Below are 23,648 nucleotides of genomic sequence, written 5' to 3'. Positions count from 1 at the left end.
TGAGCTCCTGTGCTAGTATGAATCAATGTACCAGCGCTTTCATGTTCCTTCTGATTCTCACATTTTGTATTTTTATTCTTTGTCTTCCTGTTTTTTTTAACCAGACAACCGTCGTGCAGTCCTGGAAAGATCTCGCTCACGGCACAACGCAAATCACCAAGCTCGATGATCACCCGCGCCTACTATAAGACGCTAGATAAGTGCCAAAGAGGGCTGCGAGGAGGAGACCTAGAAGACATCTGAAAGAGGGACAGACCACCCCTTACTGTGGCACATACACAAACTCCAAGGAATCCCACATACACACAGCACCAAGTACAGAACAAACAAGCCTAAAGAAACTACACAGAACTGAAGAATCATTTTCATCCAGTTCATCCGACGTTTTACATATTTATTCAAGAATTGTTCATCACTTTAAATGTTTGTCCTCTCTAGCTGGTTTGATATTAAAAACAATACATTTTAAGGTTACTGCAGAGAAATGAAACGTTTTGATTGTTTGAAAATCCATTTTCATTCTTGCAAGTCTAAGCCTTCCACTTAAATCCTTCTGTAATCAAAATACTTCACACTCAGATTTGACGTGAAACATGTATTGAACATTGCAGCGTACTGAAGAAAGAACTAATGCCAAGAAGGACTGCAGAGTCGTTCATTCCCGTGAACATACCACACACCCTTTATTTTGCAAGCAAGCAGCGGGGCAGCTGTCCTCTAAATGGAAAACAGGGATTTAACACCCGTGTTGGCAAGCCTTCAACCTGCTGATGTTTTCTCGAGCAGCTCCCCAAGCTCTTATCAAAGAGGGAGTAGCTGTTTAAAATTTCTTACTGCCAGTACCTCCTTCAACCAACATCAAGACAGTTTTCACAACAGCCAGTTGTCTCCGTAAATCAGCTCATTGCATATACCACAAAGCCACAAGAGCTGGCCCCCGTCTGTACCGATATTTCAGAGCTTGTGACTCATGGATTTTGAAACTGTAATCTCCATTTTGACAAGATGCATTTTATTTTTAGTTGTGTAATATCTAACTTTGCCTTTGGGTGCTGATCTGTCCCAAGGTCGCTTTTGCTTCTAACATGAGAGACTGACACATTTTTAAATGCATCTAACTGCCTGGAGGAGCTAACATGAACTTTTTGACCTTTCCTGTGATCAGGTGTTCAGCAAGGGAAAAAAACGACAACATTACCATCATTTTATTATTAATCTGTTTGAAATACAATAAAGGCACAGGCCGAAAATTAATCTATCTGTAAACTAGCAGTAAAAAGGTTTGCACTTTGTCTTTCATTTGGTTTTTAAACACTGGAATCTCCAGAAAAAGAAAGAAAGAAATTATGGAAAAATTTTGAACCAGGTTAAAATAACAAGTGTTTATGTAAGCAACCTGTTGTAGTAGTTACTGAAAGGCAGTGCTGTCACCAGTGCCTGACGTAGGACTCGTCTCTATGACTACAAAACAAAAACGAGGCTTGCAATCTAACATGTGGTTAACTTTGTGAAAGGGTCCGTTTTATCCCAAATGTTGACCTTTTCCCAAACCTAACTGAAAAACATAATATATATTTGGTGGAACATGAGACATGATTTTATATAAATATGTAAAAACCCTCGTAGGTTCCAAAACATTTAAATTCATCTGACTGAATGTATGAGGTCAAGCAGGGTTTTAAGACCACCAAGAGGTGGGATTTGTGTAATTCTTCTACCTGGACAAACTCCTCCAAACAGCCACCTGGTGTGTGGCGTTTGTGTACGTGATAGTTGAAACTTTGCTGTGAGCTTGTTTCTCTGTATGGGCTCACTGTCACACAGTTTCACGTGAACTATTTATTCATGTATTCATGCCTAGGGTGGCCCTTGTTCCCTTACTTCCCTAAACTGTAAGCAGATGCTACTAAAAACAACCGCTGAATCCACATGGAGACCGGGCACGAGCAGAATTATCGACTGAGGGGCACAGTAGACAAGATGATCCTTGTCTTGGAAAGCGAGTCTCCAAACGCCCTCCGATTCCCCAGCACTAAGGGCACGAGCAATCATTTTACCTTAAGACAGGTTACCATACTAATAACAGAACTCAGCTGTAGGCTTTGTGTGTCTGTGTGTTTCTGTGTGGGGCAATCGTCTGTGTGCACCATGCCAGCTCAGTAATCGGAACAGGAACTCGGGCAAAATAGGATTCCATGTGCTCGATTCCTGGGCTGAATAGATGGAGATTTTTTTCATTTAAACAATCTGCCAGTGCAGCTTATGATGTGTCTGTTTCACGATGCCTCCTCTCCCAGCCTGCGCACTTCTAAAAATGCAATTTTACACATCATCTCGGCTCAAGGTGCACCCACAATACTCTGAGACGTCTGCATATTTAATTCTCCTCTGAATATAAGGTTTGAGCAGTCATACAGAGAAAGCAGAGAGAATGAGGTTTCTGCATTGATGGCAGTTTTAAAGACGTGTTGCACACAGCGCAGAGATTGCTGTGATTTTTCTTCCCTTTCTAGTAGAAACTTGCCCTTTGCCCTCAGCACAGTTTCAAGCAATTAATAACAGCTATTGTTTTATCAGTCGTCCAACTACAGTGATATTTAGTGCTTTATGATTGGATACTGTGTATGCTAAAACAACAAGTGGTTTGCGGTCAGCAGTAACAGTATGTTTTTCTCACAAAATTTGACTGAATTATTCTTTTTTTTGCTCATTTTAAACAACTTTCTTCCACATTTGCCAAGTGTTTGTTTAGCTTTTTTTCTCTAAACTATAAAAAAAGACTGTACAGACAAAAGCTTTTCTAAAACTGTAATTGTTATTTCAACTTTGATCCAATTAAGTCATTCAGAGTAGGAAATTTGATGTTATTATGATAGTCAAGTGTTATTTCTTATCAAAACACTGGTGCATCTTTTTAGAGATGTCATTTAAAAATCTGTTTTGTAATGATTCTGATGTGCACCGTGCTGAGCTAAGCGCTACACTGTTTGCCATTATAGAAGTTCCAGATCATCAGTGTTCACCTTGAATACGTTTTTGTTTTTGAATGATAACAATGAGTGAAAACAAGACGCTTCTACAACGACAACATTTCCATCGTCCCTGTGAGTGATTCATGTGTTTCTCCCCCACACCATCTCGTAGAATATTCAGAATAATGTGTTTTTTCCTAGAAGAATAGTAGAGAGTCCATTGACAATGAACCCGAATTGGTCTGCCGTGTTATTGTAGAAATCAGCATATCGGCCCATCCTCTTACTGGTTGTTACTAACAAACCTCAGCTGATGGTGTTCTCATTGTAATGGTAAGAATGGCGAGGCAGGGGTATAAAGGTAAAGGTGCCATTTCTCTGCAGTGGCAAGTGATTAAATGAAAAGTTTGAAATGTTACTTACACTCACTGACTGCGCACTTTACCTCACAAGTTATTCTGCTCAGGCGGAGAAAGATTTGTTTAAGATTCGTAAATACAACATTGCCACTAACAGAGTGAACTATTTGCAAAGCATTTCTTTTGGTAAATAGTTCCCAGCTGCCACATATCCAGTTCTTTCCGACTTTGTTAGCGCTTACTATTGATTTGTGGAAGAACAATTGTGGCTGAATCAACAAACAATGTTCATAACTGTTGACAAACCCTGTCCAACCATGGTGTGTAAGCTGCCATATCCCTGCCTACCTTTCTTGTTGTCACCGAGTATGTTTTATTGTCATAAGAAACATTTATATTTGTAACATTTTAAGTTTATTTGTATCCTTAGAAACATGAAGAAGCAAAATGGTTATGCACACTGTCCTTCCATAAACTATGTAATGGAATATGATACTAAATAATAACCACTTTGTTATATAAACAAATTTCTGTGCGCGTCTTTGTCTCTTCTTCTTTTGCCAGTAGTTTTTTTGTATTCACACGTCACAAGTATTTCTTGATCAAGTCTTCACCTTTTGTCTTGCTGTGTACTTGGGTCTAAAATTACATCTTCGGTTCATTTTATAGCACGGCAGAAGATACCTGCTCCTCTGACTTATGGACAGAGCTTACAGAGAGCTCCAGGTTTTAGTACATGATAAATGAGACAGCTCCTACCTATAAAAGCAACATATTTGGACCTCTGTGTCCTCGCTGCTTTATCTTGCACAGTGTCAAAGGCAAAGTGATAATGCTGTCATGTCTAATGGCAGCTTAGGGAAATTACTAGCGTCTGAAAACACATTTCAAAGAATTCTTCTCATTTTAATCATTTTGCAGACGTTTCTCTCTACTGTGACTTCAGCTTATCTCCACCTATGTTAGACAACGGGGAAAATCAAGGTAGCAAACCAATAATTTGTTTATTATTTGATACTAAAGAATTTTAATTTGTAAGCCGGGGAAACATTTTCTCTGGAATTTCTCTTTTATAGGCAGTCAAAACAAAATTTGCAGTTTAAATCTGTGTTAGGCAGTTTGACTTTAAAGTTAATAAGAGTCTTTTTTTTTTTTTTAGAGCAGCAATTTATGGAAAAAATGAACTCTCCATGATGTGTTCCCGTGCGATCAGTTTGTGTCAGTCTGTACGAGTCTCACTAGCGAGCGTCGAATTGCAGGGCAGGGCTGCTCCTGTCCTAACCGTTTGCTTTACAGCCCACCGACCACCACCACCAAGTCTGCTCACATGTAATGGCGTGTTCTCCCTGCATGTGCCATGTCCCTCATCCCAGCTGCAGCACGACATCATAAAATAAGGGCTGACATCTGTGAGTATACCTCGGGTCACAAGGAGCTCTCTCCCGCTCCTCGTGTGCACTCGCACACAGAAATGCGCGACGCTTCTCTCGACGTGTCTTGGGACTGATCTTCTCTGAGCCTCTTCTCCTCCCAGTGTGCAGCCAGACAGATGGAGATTCATCTCTCAACAAGCTGTGATCTGTGTTTAGAGATGTGTGCTGCAGAACACAACTCTAATTAGGTTTATTGTTGATCTAGGGAGGTTAATTTGTACTTGGCTGCAAGTGCTAAAGAAGGCCAACCTAGTTCCTTACGAGGCACCAGCACTGCAACCATAAGAAGAACAGCTTTTTTATCTTCTTGACTTTCGAGGTGATTCAGAATTATTATACCCTCTTGCTATATTTGTCTAGTTCGGTATAATTGCGCTTTGTACCGGGCTGAGAGATCTGTCATGGCCGGGGCGGTAGAACTGGAAATGAGATACTAGAAGTGTGTTTGTCTAATGAGCTTAGGGGTACAGTTGTGTGGATGTGGCAGGTATTACTTATTTTTTTATCCTGTTTTCTTTTTTCTTTTCTTTTTTACAACCTCCAGGTAAGTAGCCTTGTCAAACTCTGAGAGATGAGCCTGGCCCACACAAGTTTTTTCTCTCTCGCCACCTTCTTTCTTCACGCTATTCACAGTCGTGTTTCTAATGCACTCTGTGACAGATCAGTTGTCAGCGGGAATACAACATAATTATGTTTCATTTCGCATTTCCGCCTAATGGAATACGCAAACATTATGGAGATGAGACAAAGCAGGCAGTAACGATTCCCTCCTTACCTGAGCTAATTCTGTCTGAGGAGAAATCTTATTCAAGCAGCACTTTGCGCTTAACCATGGCACTTTGATAAAATGCATGCATGTCCAGGGTGCATGGGTGTCTAAATAAATTTGCCTGTAAAAGAATTTACTTGTCTAATGTTCTGCAGGTGTGTGCCATTTGTGAAAGGAACAACTCTACCTATAGGCCTGTTTGGTACTTTGCAGCTTGAGCAGCATTGCACATTTGTCTTGGTGTATTTGCCATTAACAGCTCAGTGTCATGAGCATGTAAGACTTACAGTTAATGTGACCATCACAGTAGTGCTGCACCGAAAAATGCATTTTAAGAAAACACAGCATATTCTTGTAACGACAGTTTATGTTATGGTGCCTATTTTCTTTTAACTCAACAGGATGGGAGTCATCAGCTTTGCACTGTTTAGAAGCTAAACTTAAATATGATGCCAATGGTACTTTGTCTTTACCCGCTGTTCTGCTACGTGAGCATAGACTGCACATTGATATTGAATGAAAGGGCAATAGCTAGCAGGAGCGCTACTGCAAACTAAAGTTTTGATTAACAAAGTGTAAACGTTTTTGACTGCGACAGTAACTGGGATGCTGGTGAACAACGGGATAAAAAGTCTTACTTATCGAGAGAACTGAACAGCTGTCTCCTCCCAGTGTCTTTGAATACAACCAAATACTAAACCAGCTGCAGTGGAGGTGGAGCTGACTAAGAAATGTGTGCACTGTATGCTCACAGTGCCCTGGATTTTTTTTTTATTTCACTTTAAATGGGAACATAAGTTTTTCAAATTAAAATAATTTGATGCTGAATAAGAGTGAAAAGCAGAGACTGGGACCAAAAACCATTCAGGAGAATGTTTACAAAGTTAAAGAATCAAGTGAGATGGTTAATTTTCCCAAACATAATCTTGAGTGTCACCACCTGCTGGCTATGAGGACAAAGAGGCTGTTTTAAGGCACTCGTTCAAAGGCTTTCCTCCTCAGACCCAGATACTACGTTTATGATTAATATAAAGCATATATATATATGCTATAATTGAACATAGTGGCCAAACTGTGTAGCTACAAATTCATTCATTCGCTTCCGCTTATCCTTTTCAGGGTCGCGGGGGGCGCTGGAGCCTATCCCAGCTGTCATAGGGCGAGAGGCAGGGTCCACCCTGGACAGGTCGCTAGTCTGTCGCAGGGTCAACACACAGGGACAGACAACCATTCGCACTCTCATTCACTCCTAGTGGCAATTTTGATTATCCAATTAACCTATCCCCACAAGCTGCATGTCTTTGGACGGTGGGAGGAAGCCGGAGTACCCGGAGAGAACCCACGCAAACACGGGGAGAACATGCAAACTCCACACAGAAAGACCTGATGGTGGAATTGAACTCAGGACCTTCTTGCTGTGCGGCAACAATGCTAACCACCGTGCCACCGTGCTGCCCGCTACAAATTCATAATGTAATATAATTGCCCAAAAGGCATTTCTATTACATTTGTTGGAAGGGCTGTTAAGCAGTGAATAAATTTTTCTGAGCATTTAAAACTCCACAATCCCAAAGACCCCTTCATTATCAGAAATTGATTCCTTTAATCCAGTAACTATCAGAAAGACTTAAAAGCTGTGTGATTATATTACCTAATATGTGTGTGGAGCCTAGGGGAAATCAGGGTAATAATCTAGCAGGAGTCATTTTTTGGCTGAAAAGAAAACTACTGTTCATGCTTTATGGGCACATAAATGAAGAAACTTGTGGAAAACTGCATGCCGCGTCACAGAAACGGTGAAAGAAAAATTGACCATAAAAACGACGAAATCACTGTGGAATTTTCATACAAAGCCATGAGGTGGCATTCCTCATGGCTCCGAACAGAGAAAATAAAAGTTAAAATAAAACTTACTACAGCATGCTGCATCAAAGGTTTTATTATTTATATTTCAAAATGATTTTGTTTTAGTCTTAAGGCTAAGTCATTAGTAGGCACAGGTGACAGGTGGTTGCCAACAGTCATATAGCTAGCTATCTGCTAAGCCTCGTATCCACCAATTCAAGTCACTGTTGGAACTCTGGTCTGTATTCATGGTGCAGCTGGCCATCAGAGCATTTTTAATGTGGTTATTTGTGATTAATTGTACTATAACCACTTCAAGAAGTCTGTGCTCTTTACGATGTTGCACCCATAAAGTGTGTTTGCATGCATGCATGCATGCATCAGCAGATACCTAACTGCAAACTTTAGTGGGGGTGATGTCGTGTAAATATGTCCCAGGGTGTGTCCATCTTTTATATACAGTCTATGGGTAAATGTCAGAGCACCACTGTGCTAAAGAACAGTTTGGCACAGGTGCTATGACTGTAGCCATGTGGAATAGGAGTTGCAACTAAAGATTATTTTTCTTTATCAACAATTTAAAAGGCCAAGGTGATGTTTTCAGCTGCTTGTTTTCAGCTGCTTGTTTTCAGCTGCTTGTTTTCAGCTGCTTGTTTTCAGCTGCTTGTTTTGTTTGGCCAACACTGCAAAAAAATTCTTCAAGTCACAAAGAAATTAAACCAACATTAAAACAATGAAATGTTTTGGCACTTTTGACAAAAACAGATGGACTTAATTCCCTGAGCCGTATAATGAACTGGCTTCTATGCAATAACGCTGTCTGCTCTCTTCTTTGACTTACTCAGCACCCAGATTCAGATGTATGAGTGCCTCCAACTATCTGACTGTAAAACATTTTTCACTCCTGTGTTGTTCACTTGCAGACGTACAAGCATTCTCCCCAGATCTGCCCTCTATCTCTCTCTTTTTTTCCCCTGTCGGCCTTGGAGTCACTGGAAGTCACTTATCACTGTGTTTCTGCAGTTTTCCCACTCCAGTCCCAGAGTTTTACTACTTATAAATCAATACATCTTTTTTATTTGTTTGTTTGTTTGTTCTGAGTACATGAAAATGTAAAATGACCTAGACAGCAGATGTATCTTTTGCCTCGCTAAGCTTCAATGGCTGCACTAGCACTGTGTCCAACAATCCTGCCTGACGTTGAGTGATGGCAGAATATACCGAAAGTGGTGAATTTAATACAGAAATATTCTTGCAGGAGTGTGTGCTTTGCAATGGATCAAATTATTATACTGCATGCCCACAGATGAGAACTGCTGGTACTCCTGCATTCAGCGTGGCATTTCCATGATCACAGTTCATTGCTTCACCTTACTGTATGTCTTCTGCTTTTTCTTCCTGCCTCACCCCACTCAGGAGACATGTCTCCCAGCAGGGAGAGGGTCAGCTCAGAGGAGACTTCAACCTGTCAGAAAAAATTCACATCTAGCCCCTCATGCCTCTCTTCACCATCCAACCCTTCTGTCTCTCACATCTCCAGCGCTCCCTCCCTGGCACCCATCACTCCTCTTTTCCTCTGCTACCCTCCTCTTCTTGCCATTTGATTCAGATCACTGAGTTAGCCTGCGTCTCCTTTGTCTGACGCCCCATTTTGCCAGGCAGATGGACAGGAGGAGAGAAGACGGACTCACATCGAGGTATGCGTGTGTGTTTATGAGATGGAAGGAGAAAAAGAAAGGGAGGAGAAGTGCCGAAACTTTTCTTGGAGGTAAAAATGTCAAACAGCAATGAAGTGAGGAGACTTTTATCTGTCAAACCTGTATGAGGTCTTGCCTTTCAGGCTACTGAGTGACAAGGCTGCAGTTAAAAGAGAGCTGAGATGCGAAAGTGAGGGAGACAGAATGAGTTTACCTCTCATTCAGTTGGCTTGTCATACAGTATCAGCCTTATCTGTACATGCCATATTTTACCACAGCCAGTGTTTTACATCAAAGGATTTCTTTTAAAAGTAAAGCAAAAAAACAAAAGACCGTTAAATGCTTGCTTTAAAAATAGCCAACAAAACCAAGATTAGTAATCAAATATGTTTTTTCTAGCTGTGTGATCTTTTGAAGTTACAATATGACCAAAGAGTGGTTTCAAATGACTGACTCACTGTATACTCACTGACATGCCCTACATAGCTTACTACTAAGCTCATGCTCTTTGCCCATAGCAGTGCCTCCACACACAACACAGACACAGGCCTAAGAATAGAGGCGGGATTGATGGAAAAAGGAAAGAAGGGAGCTTGGTAATTGAGTAAGTGCCCTTCTGGATGTGGAAGCCTGAATAAAAGTATTTTTATAAAAAGCCTTTCTTAGGATCATTTCACTCAAAAGTACATAAAAGCTCTTTCAAAGTTTCTCTGTGTTCTTTGCCCTCAACTGAAATAGTCCCTGCGGAGAATGCAGAAACACACAAACACTCACGCACTCAGCACTGAAAGACGAGGATAAAAGGGTTGACCCCACGAATGCATGCGCATAAATACACATGCACACACGCGTGCACACGTGCTTACATGCACTCATAAAAAATAGAGGCCATTCCATTCAGGCTTTTTTTTAAGTTTTGCATTTTAACCCACGTTTATTAATAATGCTCTAGTTGAAACATAACAAGTCATTTTGCACAGAAAGGGATTATAAGTGCGCAGCCAAACAAAGTAGACCTGTGAAAAACTATAACCTGCAAGCGAGGGGAATGACCATGAGAAAAAGAAGGAAATACTTCATTTAACAAACAAACTCTGGTCACTCAGCTGTAGACAAGGTGGAGGATACAGAAAAGATGAAGAGGAGCTTTTGTAAACAGGAAACAAACCTACAAAATGATGTAAAACAATGTAGCGTTATTTTTGAGCGATATAAAAAAAGAAAAGTTAAGAACTTCCGCCCATTAACGATTCACACTGATTTTCAGGGGATGATTATTTTTAACATAAATTGAAAAAAGTGTGTCACCACTGATGAAATAATGGAAAAAGGTTTGGCTGTGGAGGCTTATTTATAGAATGCTCTCAAGATGTACGTGTAGTTCACTCTCCTCTACCATCACCACAATCACCACGAGCATTACTGCCAGCGTTACGCTGTACTATAATCAACAGAGGCTGGAAATGTGGCAAGAAAAGAAAAGAAAGGAGCAAATTTCCAATTCGTAAACTTAAACAATAAAAGTTTCTAAATCTAGGAGAAACAAACTTTGATAGAACATACATTGATCAATGTGTTTGACCTCCAGGATCCATACTGCTCGTTTTGTTCAGAGTCAAGACTGCAAATAGAAGTCATCCAAAACAAAAAGTCGTAATCAGCCATATTGTTGATATGAATATCACAATGAGCCCTACACAAAGGCATTTAGCTCCAAAACCGAGACAACATAAAATCCAAATGAAAATATTTGTATATGTTCGTGATGAACATAAGCACCAATCTTAAAGTTTTGATGATTGTCAGTTTAGTTAGTGCTGTAGGCAAAATGTGTACATAAAACACAGGTTTTTTTTCTTTTAATTTTAATTGTTTTGACATGTTATATTTTAAAAAACATGAATGATTCATAGATTTCTTAACAGCTTGACAGCTATATTTATGGCCAGTGTTGGTCAAGTTACTTGAAAAAAGTAATCAGTAACTAATTACTGATTACTTCCCCAAAAAAGTAATCCTGTTACTTTGCTGATTACTTGTTTTCAAAAGTAATTAATTACTTAGTTACTTAGTTACTTTTTAAAAACACGATTTACAACCTGAAGAGGTGATAAAGCGATAGATCTTTCAGCCCAATTCTACTTTTTCTGCATAATCCATCATACAAAATGTAATCAAATAGAAAAGTCTCTTTTTTTAACTTGTTTTATCAGTTTTAATCTTTTAACTTTATGCATCAAGCAAAAATGTAATTATCTGCAACATTCTCTGAGTTGAATAAATGAGTTTAACATTTAAACCTATTTTCTGCACATTCCAGCACATAAAATAAAATATTTTGTGTGTTTACACTCAGTCTTTCAAATAGATGCAAGTAAAACACAGCAGAAAATAAATAAAGTCAAAGACTCAGCGGTCCTGTTGCTCTATTTTCACCTGTAAAGCAGGAGTTGGGTAGGCGGAGGTTTACCCTGGTGCAGGTGTGCAGCGGTCAGTGGAAGGGTACGGCAGTTTCTCTGTGAGTTTCCCATTACGTCGTAGCTACTCGGTGCTTGTTTGGAAGTTTAGGGGTTTTTTGCTGTAAAAAGAAGTTTTCTTCCCACGCACAGCGGACACTAATGTTTTTGTCACTTTTTATGGAATCAAACTCAAAGTAAGGTCAGTACTTCCACGCTTTAAACGCTGCACGCTCATACTCTCTCTGCACTCGATATATGATCCATTGTTGATCTGCACACAGCTGTTGCCACGAACGGCGCACTCGCCTACGTCACTGTCGTGAGACATTCTCGCAAAAAAATCACGGTTTTAGTAACGCAGCGTTCCTACGGGAAAGTAACGGTAATCTAATTACCGTTTTTGCAATAGTAATCCCTTACTTTACTCGTTACTCGAAAAAAGTAATCAGATTACAGTAACACGTTACAAGTAACGTGTTACTGCCCATCTCTGTTTATGGCTGCAACAAGTTTACGTTCTGTGTCGCTATATCATAGCATGACATGAATAGTAAATGTACTAGAAATGTATTTGTAAGTAGGGCTTATGGAATGGTGTCGACAGGAAGAGTGTAATTTATTTCTAGTGTGCAAGAAAACGGCGAATCATGAAGGGGCACCAAAAAACAAAACAAATCCAACAACAAGAAAAGTCAATAACCAGATGAGCCCAAACCTAAAGGTAGGGGTTATCGGGCGGCTATCTACCATAACAGTACTGCCACAAACAGTGTCGTCAAGGGCCACCCGAGGTCTGTATTGTGCATACTATGATAAAAAAATCACAACTGCCAGTTGTTTTCTAGTAATTACCTGTGCATTAGTTTCATTTTCACACATCGCTTCAAGTTTGTCACACCAAGCTGATTCACTTACTCAAACAGTGAGTGACAACTGTATCTGAGTCATACACGCCCTTCCTCTGGCCCCCGTCTGTGACTGAATATGCCACACAGCAGTGCTCATGTGGCAATGGCAGCTTCCCTTGTCCTGGTTCCAGTCTGCTGTGGTGGTGTGGTGGCATGTTCCCTGCATGTGCACGTTCACCTGCATGGGCCCACATACCAAATCTGGAGTTTTTGGTGTCACTACATTATGCTGTGTGCTCCTACCCTGCCTGTGATGTGCCCTTCAGGAGAGCAGTGGGAGTAACACAAGGTGACTGTTGATATTAGGATGTAGCATTTGCTACGCTGGGGCGCCTCCCTCATTGGTATTTCATGTAGAGCGCCGCCGCACTCGTCACGTTTCATAAACTTCCTTATTATTCACTGGCGGGGAGTAATTTTGTTCTGCCGCTCGCAGTGAAAGCAAGATAGCAGGAGAGAGGGAGGGATGACACTCTGAAATCCTTCTAATAATCATTTTCGCTCTTCCTCATACATGAACTTGTTTATCAGAAGACCAGGTGGTTGAGTGCCACTCACCTCCCTCCACAGCTCAAAAACACACTCTCTTCTGTGAATCCTGGGGGTGATCATCTGTGAGTCCCCATCCAGTTGCACTACCTCCATACAGTGTCTCATCATAATCAGTGAGCTTTCTGGAGCTTAGGAAAAAAGAGGAGTTGTCAGAAAGTGACACATGTAGTTCTAGCTAAGGGAGACATAGACCAGGGAGTATCCCCCAGGTCCCACTGAGCCCTGAAATCCACAAAGAGCCATGGATTTGTGCCCTCTGATGCTTATGGCACCAATGAATTGCTTAAGTGCGCACCATATGCAGCAGGAAGCTTTCCTCGCACACGTCCTTGTATATCTTTGTTTCGTTGCAGAACGTGCCCATTAAGCTCAGCATAGCAGTGAGAGTTTTTACACCAAGCAGGTGGCCATGTTGTACTCGGCCAGAAAGCATAAAAAACAGCCTGCACCCGGCAGCTGCCTGGCCATAAAACACATTTATACTATGATGTCCATGCCCATCCCTAAAGCGTGCTTCAGGGTACTGGGCCAAAAAGTAAACCCTGGTATATCAGATGAACTTGAGTCAACTTTAAGGCAAAAAGAAAAGAAAAGAAAAAAAAACAGCAAAAAACCCACTTTGACCTTTAAAACGGAGTCCTTTATAAGTGTGAGCTCAAGCATGCAAAATTCATCACATATATAGGACCATAAAATAAAGTACATAGGAAACGGCATCTTCTCGTCAAACTTTCTGTGTGACTTTTCCTTTACCCCTTTCTATTTTCAAGGGGTTTCTTTGTTCCTGAATACCAGACCTCCCCTCTTTCTTACTTTGTTCGAGAGTAAAGTGCCAGTGAAGTTGTCCCTGAGGCAGCAGATGCACTGGAGCATAAAGTGTGCCACAAGGTGGACTGGCGTATTAATGGAGTCCGGTTAGAGCGGCTGACCTGTGAAGCAGTACGGTCAGCTGCTAGGTGAGCACGCCGCTGCTGTAAATCCCAAACAGGCGTCCCCTGTCTCTCTCTCTTTCTCTTCTCCGTCACGCCTATCAACCACCACTTCCCTTCTATTCAGCAGCCCCCGCACTGCTGCTAACAGAATGTCAAGTCAAGCTTTGTTACCGAAGGCTGACAGAGTGGTCAATACGGTTTGGATGTTCCAGGTTGAAGCTGTAATCGCCACCGTTTTCACTTTCCTTTCATCCCATAATGACAAATAAAGAATAATTTCACTTTTAAGGATTGCATTCATGTTTCCAGGCAGAGTCGGGATTCTGCTGTGTTAGATTTATGACCAACATGAGGCTGGTGACTAATGGTATAGCCCGCTGGGACGCTATGATCTCTCTCTACCCTGGATTTCTGGACCTATGGGTTAAAAAACCTTTAAACAGCCAGAACTCTTACAATGGAAAGCTTATAACATGTAACATTATAATGAATTTTGTTAGTTTTACATACATAAATTAATCAAGGCTACAAAAAGAAACTTGTTCTGAGTATTAATCCCTTTGCAGTAGAAGCAATTGCTTTTATAGTAACAAATGAGCACATTGATCACGCAGAATGTTTGTGTAAATATGTCTTTGTAGTTTTGTCACGATTTTTTCCCCCTGACAGACTGTCTCAGGTCACCTCTATACAGGTACGTATCAGTTTCTGCGCCCATGTCTAACCCCATCTCCAGAATTTGCTTCCAATAATGTATAAAAGAGGGCACAGACTTTGCATGTGTTGTCAGTACCAAGACATGATCCCTGACATCTGGAGCCCCGCACAGGGCTCATACTGAATGATAATGGCCTCCCCCACTTTTGATGAATTATTAAATTCAAATTGTTTTGCAAACAAAACATATTTATCAACACAATGAAATCTGGGGTGAAAGCTGGAGCTTCAATATTTAATTTTCACTGTAGACAACAATATAGCCTTTGGCCAGTTTCTAGTACATAATTAATGAAAGGGCAGCAGAGCTAACAACACATATAAAACAACGACTGCTGTCATATGAGTGCAGGTTGTACCGCTATAAATACAACTACCAGTACTTTGATTCAGAGATGATATTTTAAACAAAGAATTTTGAGAATTCTAGGAAAAACAATAGAAAACGTCCCTGTTATCTTCTTTCACACTGGAAGCAAGTCGCTCATCGCACATCGTTTTGTTTTTGACGATCGGTCGTTAGTAGAAATTCAAGGCTACGGTTGCCTGGGTAACCCTCTAACATATTTACCACACTGTTGTGATATCCTTCACTCTGAAGCGATATCCTTCACTCTGAAGTGAAGGATATCGCTTCAGAGTGAAGGTCTCAAAGACTTTAGAGTCAGACCTGTTACAGATCGTCAACTTTTCTTTATTATCAGGCGTGTTTCCAGAATCACTAAAAACTGCTGTAATCAAACCTATACTGAAAAAGGACAATCCTGACAAGACACAAATGAACAACTACAGGCCGATCTCAAATCTCCCATTTTTAAGTAAGATCATTGAAAAAGCAGTTTCTCAACAGCTCAGTTACTTCTTAAAACAGAATAACTGCTACGATGCCTTCCAGTCAGGTTTTAGACAGAACCACAGCACTGAAACCGCTCTGACCAAAGTGTTCAATGACATATGTCTGAATACAGACAGTGGAAAAATGTCAGTCTTAGTTTTACTGGATCTCAGTGCAGCATTTGATACAGTTGACCACAACATATTACTCAAACAACTAGAGAACTGGACAGGTCTTTCAGGAACTGCACTAAACTGGTTCAAAACATACTTAGAAAACAGGAAATACTTTGTATCAATAGGTAACTTCACATCTGAGCAGACAAGTATCACATGTGGAGTTCCCCAAGGTTCCATCTTGGGACCCCTTCTGTTTAACATCTACATGCTCCCACTGGCACAGATTATAAACAACAACAAAATAAACTATCACAGCTATGCAGATGACACACAAATATATATCACAATGTCACCAGGAGACCGAGGCCCTGTACAGGCTCTTGGTAAATGCATTGAGGAAATCAATGACTGGTTGTGCCACAATTTTCTCCAGCTAAACAAAAACAAAACTGAGGTAATAGTCTTTGGCGCCAAAGAAAAACGATTACAGGTCACCAGAGAACTTCAATCTATACATCTACAAACCACAAACCAGGCGAGAAATGTGGGTGTAGTGATGGATGCAGACCTAAACTTAGATAAACACATTAAGACAATAACAAAATCAGCTTACTATCACCTCAAGAATATTTCAAGGATAAAAGATCTGATGTCTCAACAGGACCTGGAAAAACTAGTCCATGCATTCATCTTTAGTAGGCTTGATTACTGTAACAGCATCTTTACAGGTCTACCTAAAAAATCAGTCAGACAACTACAGCTCATTCAGAACTCTGCTGCTCGAGTCCTCACTAAGACCAAAACAGTGGACCACATCAGTCCAGCTCTGAGGTCTTTACACTGGCTGCCTGTCCGTCAGAGGATAGACTTTAAAGTTCTGATGCTGGCCTATAAAGCTCTGAATGGTTTAGGACCAAAATACATCAATGACCTCCTGACCCAGTATGAACCATCCAGATCCCTCAGGTCATCTGGATCCGGTCTTTTATCAGTTCCCAGAGTCAGAACCAGACACGGAGAAGCTGCATTCAGCTTTTATGCTCCTTATATCTGGAACAAACTCCCAGAAAGCCTCAGATCAGCTGAAACACTCAGTTTATTTAAATCCAGGTTGAAGACTCACCTGTTCTCAGCTGCATTTGAATAAAGCACCAAATCCACACTTTTAAGCTTAAATTTCAAAACTAACATTTAACTACTGATCTTATCTATTGTTCTGATTTTATCTGTTCTGATTTTATATACTGTTTTGTTTGTTTGTTTGTTTGTTTGTTAATTAGTTAGTTAGTTTGTTTGCTTGTTTTAATCAATTTTAAATCATGCTTTTTATTTGTTTTTGTTTCTAATGTCTCTGTAAAGCACTTTGAATCACCTTGTTGTTGAATTGTGCTATACAAATAAATTTGCCTTGCCTTGCCTGATTGGCTGTCACTTTAATCGCTCATGTCAAAGTTGAGGAAACTCTAACTTTGCATTGCCAGCGCTTGTTTCCTCTGTCTTGCCTTTCTATGATCTCGATGAGCTGCAAATCCCTTCCTGTGTGGCCTAACTTTTCCTTCTTCTATTGTTGATCTCACCGTAATCTCCTCATATTAAGGCCTTATGAGCGGCTGAATATCAATGACTGAATGCTGTTGTGGTGATATGTGATCAGGCTGATTAATATTTAATCTTCTGTTAAAAGGTTGCCCTCCTCTTGATTCTGCACTCTTTCCTTCAGTCTCCAGCATCCCATTGAGAGAATAAGCTGGCACACTGAATATCAAGTGGCTGATTGGGCTTCTCATTGCAGACCCTGGCAGACCTTAGTTGCCAGATGTGCTTGTCCATTGGTGTCAGCAGCAGGATTTGTCTCCTGGGTTTGCAAGGGTTTGTCGGGTTGGACAGACGGTGAGGAGGAGATTGCAGAGTGAGTGCTGTCCCTCACTAGGGTCTGCCACTCATTCTGTCTTTTTCTCTGTTCATCACTGCCAGGAGACTGCTGATGCTGCTGCCCGGTGTCTGTACCTATCCTATGGTGCCATCTCCCATGCTACGTACTCCACCTGGATAAATCTCTTTTAATCTTCCATGTCTGTGATTGACATTATTCAGTGAGGTTTTTTATAATCCTGCCACAAACATTAGCAAAGTTGGACCTCAGTGATGCATCTTGGATCACAGAGGTGCACACAGGTTGATGAATGTGCACGGCACAGGAATGAAAGAAAAGCCTTTTTAATTTTTCTGTTGATTGCTACGTGGCAGAGTGTGAAAGACATACATAACAAGGTATGATACTGAGGTGTGTGAAGGTTGGAGCCTTGAGGTTTTTTTTTTATCTTTACTTTGTCCTATAACTCTGCTTTTCCTCTGGGTAATGAATAGAAGCTGCTCTGTTATGAAGTGAAGAGGAGCAGTTTGCTGCCGCATTTGAGGGGCACCTTCCTACATTTGATTATGTGTTTCAGACCTTGGAGAGCTCATTTAGACATACTTTATTGTTTCCAGCAGTACCTCTCAGAAGCACTGAGGTGGTGCTGGTTGCTATGGAGGATACAAGAAAGCGACGTGGTTGTGCAGATATGGAGAGTGGATGTATGTGTATGAATGAACGTGTGTGTATGTTTCAGGAAAGGTGTCCGTGTTAACCGCTAAATCATCCCTGCACCAAGGTTTTTTGCATTGTGTGTTTGTTGTGTGTGTTTTGAAGCAGCCAGCAGAGCGGGGTAGGGGATGGGGGTTGGAACATCTGCACACAGTGGCACAGGCCTTCTGCCTTTACACACGGCTCCTGCCGAGCAACGCTTCACGGCCTAGCAGGCTGTGACCTCCCAGAGGCTCCAAGGGAGCTCTTCCTCTTAAAAGCCAGCTGTGCCTCATACTTTCTGCCCGCCAAATATTCCACAGTCCAGCTGTTCACCTGAGAAGTATGGTACACAACCCTCTCACTTCCTTTTATACTGCTGGAGAGTCATCATGCAGGTTTAAGAGAGCATTGAGCATAACACCTGTGTCTTCTTTGTTGTTACTGCCAAAGCAACAAAGTTGCCCTCTCACTTTGTGTTCCGAGTTGTACGGTTTAGGTTTTTCAGATATATGTAATATAAAATTAACGCAAAGTCATTTGGCACATTTCTTTTTGATAAGGTACAAGATGTAGAATATTTTCTTCCTCCTCATGAATTCTTTGTTCCCGTGTGTGACCTCAGTTTAATATGTGGATGTTTAATCAGTCTACCTGTCTTCAAGACAGCTGAGTCCACTTTTAAGTGCTTTTTATGTGGTTTTCTTTTAAACGTCAATCTGTTTCAGATTCAAATAAAAATAGATTATCTTTAAAAGGCCTTACATATTCTTAATCAGATGAATATCTTTGTGCATGTAGACTGAGTAAAGTGAGAAATGTGTGACTGGTTTCAGAGCATGCAAGGTAACACTTTGATGTTTTCAGAGTCACATTAAAGGATACGCTTGGAGCAATAACATTTAGCCGCAGAATTAAGCCGAGTCTCAAGAATAGTGGAGGCTTCTGTTATTGTGTCAGAAATAGTCTTGAGTGATTTGTCATATTTGTGTCTTTGGTGTCAAAGTCTGGCTTCGGTGAATAGAAATAATTTTTGTGATCGATTTTTGGTTTTCAACCAGAGGAATTCATTATATGGTCATTTGTGAGCATGTTCTGGAGCCTTGTACTCTATCAAGGCTTTAATTATTTCAATGACTGTGACTCAGGTGATGAATACGATGTATTTGGAGGTCTGAGTTTAAATTAGCCATTTATTATTAAGGGTTGCATGACTTTGTATAAAGCACCTGTTGCTCTCTAGGTAAAGGAAAATAAAGATAAAGCAACTAAATTCTATAACGAGACATCTCACCTCTGCAAACACGAGATGCACATAGACTGCTCACCTGGAAGCACATTAATATTAATTAAGGGAATTAATTTTAAAATTAATTTTGACTAATTAATTGTAGCACTGTAGCTTTAGATCCAAAACTGATCTAGTGTGCTGGAAAAAGAAATTTACATGATTGGTTTTTAAGAAATTTGAGCAGCTTCAGACAGGTGGCTTTTTCACAAATGCGGGGGAATAAACAGAGATAGAATTGTGTAACATGGTAAAAATTCAAGGTTCTGCCTGCACCGTCTATAAAGTACAGTGAATAACAACTGCAGAATAAACGCACGCACACACTGCATGTCCAGCACTCACAGAATGCTCCAGTAGCCCCTGGTCATTCTCTGACCTCTCTCATCAACAAGAAATATCTCTTCTGTTCACTGGGTGCATTTCTTCTCTTTTTTTTACCCATCTGAGTAAACTTTAGACACCACTGCTTGTCAAAATCCCAGGAGATCAGCAGTTTAAGAAATACACAAATCAGCCCATCTGGCATCAACAATCATTCCAGGGTCCACTTGCTCTGCTCATTTAAGCTATAAGTAGAATATACCATGAATCTTTATATCCCTTTCATCTGTTCACAAAGAAAAAACAGATGATATTGAGCTGAGAAATAAGTTGACACTAAAAACGGATACTGCCATCGAATGACACGGCGGCTACAAGCACATATCAAAACAGACTATTTGCCCTTTTAGAGGATCGGAGGGTCAAAGTAATTTTTGTTTTGCTCTTCAGGATTTCTTGGATGAAAATTAGGAGAAAGCGTTTAAGCGGGCAATCAGAAATTAAAAAGTTTAATGCAGTCTGAGGTTAGTAAGACTGATAATTGCAGATATCTAAGCAGTCAGTTCATCCAAGGATGAAGAGTAGGTAAGACTACAGTAGGTAAAAGAATAACCTACACGCTCATTTAAGTTAAGAGTTCTAGCTTCACAATGATTCATGACTGCCATGCCAATGATATATAGGTGCCCCCACTCCCTGTCCTTTAATTTATGAGCAAGCATGTTTAATTTGTCTGTGGCTTAATTTGGCCCATATACCGCATGTGACGTATGAATATGTTAAGCAACTGATGGCTTGCACTTCGTAGCAGTGGCTGACTGAAACATATCCTTTGGCACAGACACCTTCACTGTCATCTGTCCAATCTAAGTGACCTGGCAATTAAGCTAATAAGTGAAAATGGCACCTTCCCAGTGCAGCTTTAATGAGCACCATGTTGAGCAGAGGATTCTGTTCATGAAGAATTGTTAATGGGCCTCTGATTCCCAGTAATGAGGAAAAAATGGTAAATGCACTTGAACTAAAGGCACCTTGTAATTGGTCCATGGTACATAGTTTAGCAGAGTCTTATTGCGATCTTTCAATGTCAGTCAAGGTTTTGACAAAGGTTTTGACACGGATGATCAGGAGCTGAAATATAAATGTGTTAGGTGTCTGTCTCTCCAGGGCTGGCTCGTGGAGGCAGGAGACTATACAGAGAAGCCCAGACCTCTCTGTCCCCAATCACTTCCTCCAGCCCATCTGGGGGAACACCCAGGCGTTCCCAGGAGAGCTGAAAGATGTATTTTCTCCAGCATGTCCTTGTTTTGCCCCGGGGGCCCCTCCCAGTAGACTGTGCCTGGAACACCTCACCTAGCAGGGACCCAGGAGGCATCCTAGTCAAATGCCCAAACTACCTCATCTGGCTCCTTTTAATGCAGAGAGGCAATGGCTCTGTTCTGAATCCATCCTGACTGAAGTCCTTGCCCTTTGGAGGAAGTTGATTTCTGCCACTGGTATCCATGATCTCATTCTTCTGATTACTATCCAGTATTGTAACTAGAGTTGAGGGTCAGGATGTAGGTGGGAAACCAACACCTTTTCTTTTACACTCAGCTCTCTTCACCAAAATGGACCCGTACACCATTGGCATTCCTGCAGATGCAACCTCAGTTTATCTGTCCAAGGTACCTAAACTCCTCCACTTGGGGCCTGCACATCCATAATACTGTGGTGTTGAATCATTATTTTAACATAAACACAAGGGAACAAGGCCTATTGCATATATTTTGTTTCTTGGGAGGATCAGCATGTCCGCTGTTAATTGCTGCTCAATAGCTCAATTCCAACTTCTTCTATTAGTCCAGTGTCCTTGAACCAAACATTCAACCCAAATTACAATACGATAGCTTTTTGCAGAGCTCCTTGACCAGTGTGTGTGAGTATGCACATGAAAAGTCAGTAATGATAATAACAACAATAATAATAACGTCATATGATAGTGGATGTCATGATTTCAGAATACCATAAGTTATCTCTAAGGTGGTCCACCCCATTCAGCGAGTATTTAGACTGGATATACAATAGGTACTGTTTGGTTTCCTCAACAATCTTCCTATTCCTGCCATAGTAACTGGAGGTTTTGCATTGTTGCCATGCTTGGTGAGACTTCCATTGTATGTAAAAGCTCACTAATAGAACCCAGTGGGGCATCATTTCTATTCCACTCATGATGAAGACGTCCTCTCTCTCTCTCTCTCTCTCTCAGACTTGATATTTTTCTCTTGGCTCTCCTCTGCTCTGCCTGTGGGGCTGTGAAATGTCTCTGTCTGAGGAGAAGGCCCCCTCGTCCCTCTGGAAGCCATTAGAGAACCTTTATGAATATGTGCTGAAAGGGTGCTTTTTTCAAGGGTGGGGACTGAGTGGGTGGGTAGTTGAGGGGGATTTATGTGGAATGCTACTATTTACCTTAGATTTTCTTGTGAAGCACACATGACTGGATTTCTGTGCATCTTTTTTTAGAGCACAGTTTTATGCTTTCATGTGCCCTCTGAGTTGCTGGTGGTGCAAGTGAAGTAAAGCACCTGCACAGATGTTTTACTTTCAGGATCTATTGCAAAAAACATTTTTTAACTGCTGGCCTTTACAGACAATGGAATTCCTTTTGATACCTTGTGGTATATATTCTGTTCTTATCTACTTTTCCTTAGTTTTCCTACTGACTTTTTAGTGAGGGAGGGTTGAGTATAGTAAAGTTAACTCGAGGCACAAACAGAGTGAGTGCATTGTGTTGGTAAGTGCTGCTCAATATAAGTGCATTTTTGAAAGGAGTGTTGATGCAACAGGGTTCAATTTGAGTGGCTTTTATGCATTCTGTCCCCATGAAATAAATATCATATTTTAAAAGCCTGTATGTAAAATTGAGCCATGGTTAAATATTCAGGATGTTCTTGAAAAGACAGTGGCCAGGATGTACAAAGTGCATCACTTTACTTGTGGAATCTAGCCCTAAATCTGATTGCTTTGACTATGTACTCCTACTGGTAAGCCTGTGGCAGATTATGTTAGCGTATTAACCGTGGTGCTTCTAGCAAGATCAACCTACTGTGGTTATTTTTGCCTCTTGTGGATCCTTGCTCTGTGGTAACAAGATCTGATTATGAACAGCTATGAACGCAGGCTTTAAAATGGGAGAATTAAAGAGGGAAGGTGGTGGCAGCGGTGGTGGCCCTCTGCTTCTGTATCTAATTAATTGCAGAGAGGGCAACTGTTTTGAGTGCTACCTGATGGTTTGGACTGCAGGCCCGCCTGGGTCAGAAGAGTGCTCCTGTGCTCATGAATCATGCTGCTGGGAATAGGAGCCCAGCTGAGGTCCAGTGGGGAAGGGGAGGGGGGGCTAAGCAGTGCTACAAAGGCCTCATCCACATCACAGAGGTCCTTTGGAGCTGCTGCTAGCTCAAACAATCAATCAGAGACCATTCTATAGTAATTACACCCAGGGAGGCACCGCACTGAGCTGCCCACACCTTGCAGCACATACCCTTCTCTTCATTCCTCCCCCCACTATTCAGTTCGCAAGTCTGCCACTCTTTATTTATTCCCACAAGCCCTACTATTAACACCCCTCCTCCCCCAAATTTCTTTTTCTTGCCTTTGAGTGTGGTCCTCCAATTGCCCTCTGTTTTGAACTAGCAGTCACAAGCCACCATTGCTGTGTACCAGCGTTGCACACAGTTATATGCAAATGCATGAATATGCTGCAGATTATAGGGAAAGGAGAGAGGTGGACTGATGGTGTCCGTGGGGGGGAGAGAGACAGGAGTATGTAGGGCACAGTGTGTGAATAAAGTAATGATTTCTCCTTCACACCTCCCTTGCTAATTAGTGCAGGCT

At 41.1% G+C, this 23,648-nt stretch overlaps 1 protein-coding gene across 5 annotated transcripts in view; it reads left to right on the top strand.

Moving 5' to 3' along the window:
* The window catches only part of diaph2 (diaphanous-related formin 2), a 378,094-nt gene extending 374,236 nt beyond the window's left edge, over nt 1–3,858 (top strand). For all 5 annotated transcript variants that reach the window (XM_085244737.1, XM_085244745.1, XM_085244766.1 and 2 more), the window contains one exon: nt 105–3,858. In XM_085244737.1, coding sequence (XP_085100863.1) covers nt 105–243 — 139 coding nt within the window. In that variant the 3' untranslated portion in view covers nt 244–3,858. The remainder of the gene's footprint in view (nt 1–104) is intronic.
* The last annotated feature ends 19,790 nt before the right edge of the window (nt 3,859–23,648 follow it).

This window comes from Mchenga conophoros, linkage group LG2, assembly GCF_057382185.1.
Source record: "Mchenga conophoros isolate Kocher_MC1m ecotype Shallow Benthic linkage group LG2, M_conophoros_male_GT1.1, whole genome shotgun sequence".
Taxonomy (NCBI): Eukaryota; Metazoa; Chordata; class Actinopteri; order Cichliformes; family Cichlidae; genus Mchenga; species Mchenga conophoros.
Note: the sequence above shows the minus strand (reverse complement) of the source record. Positions and strands in the feature narration are given on the sequence as shown.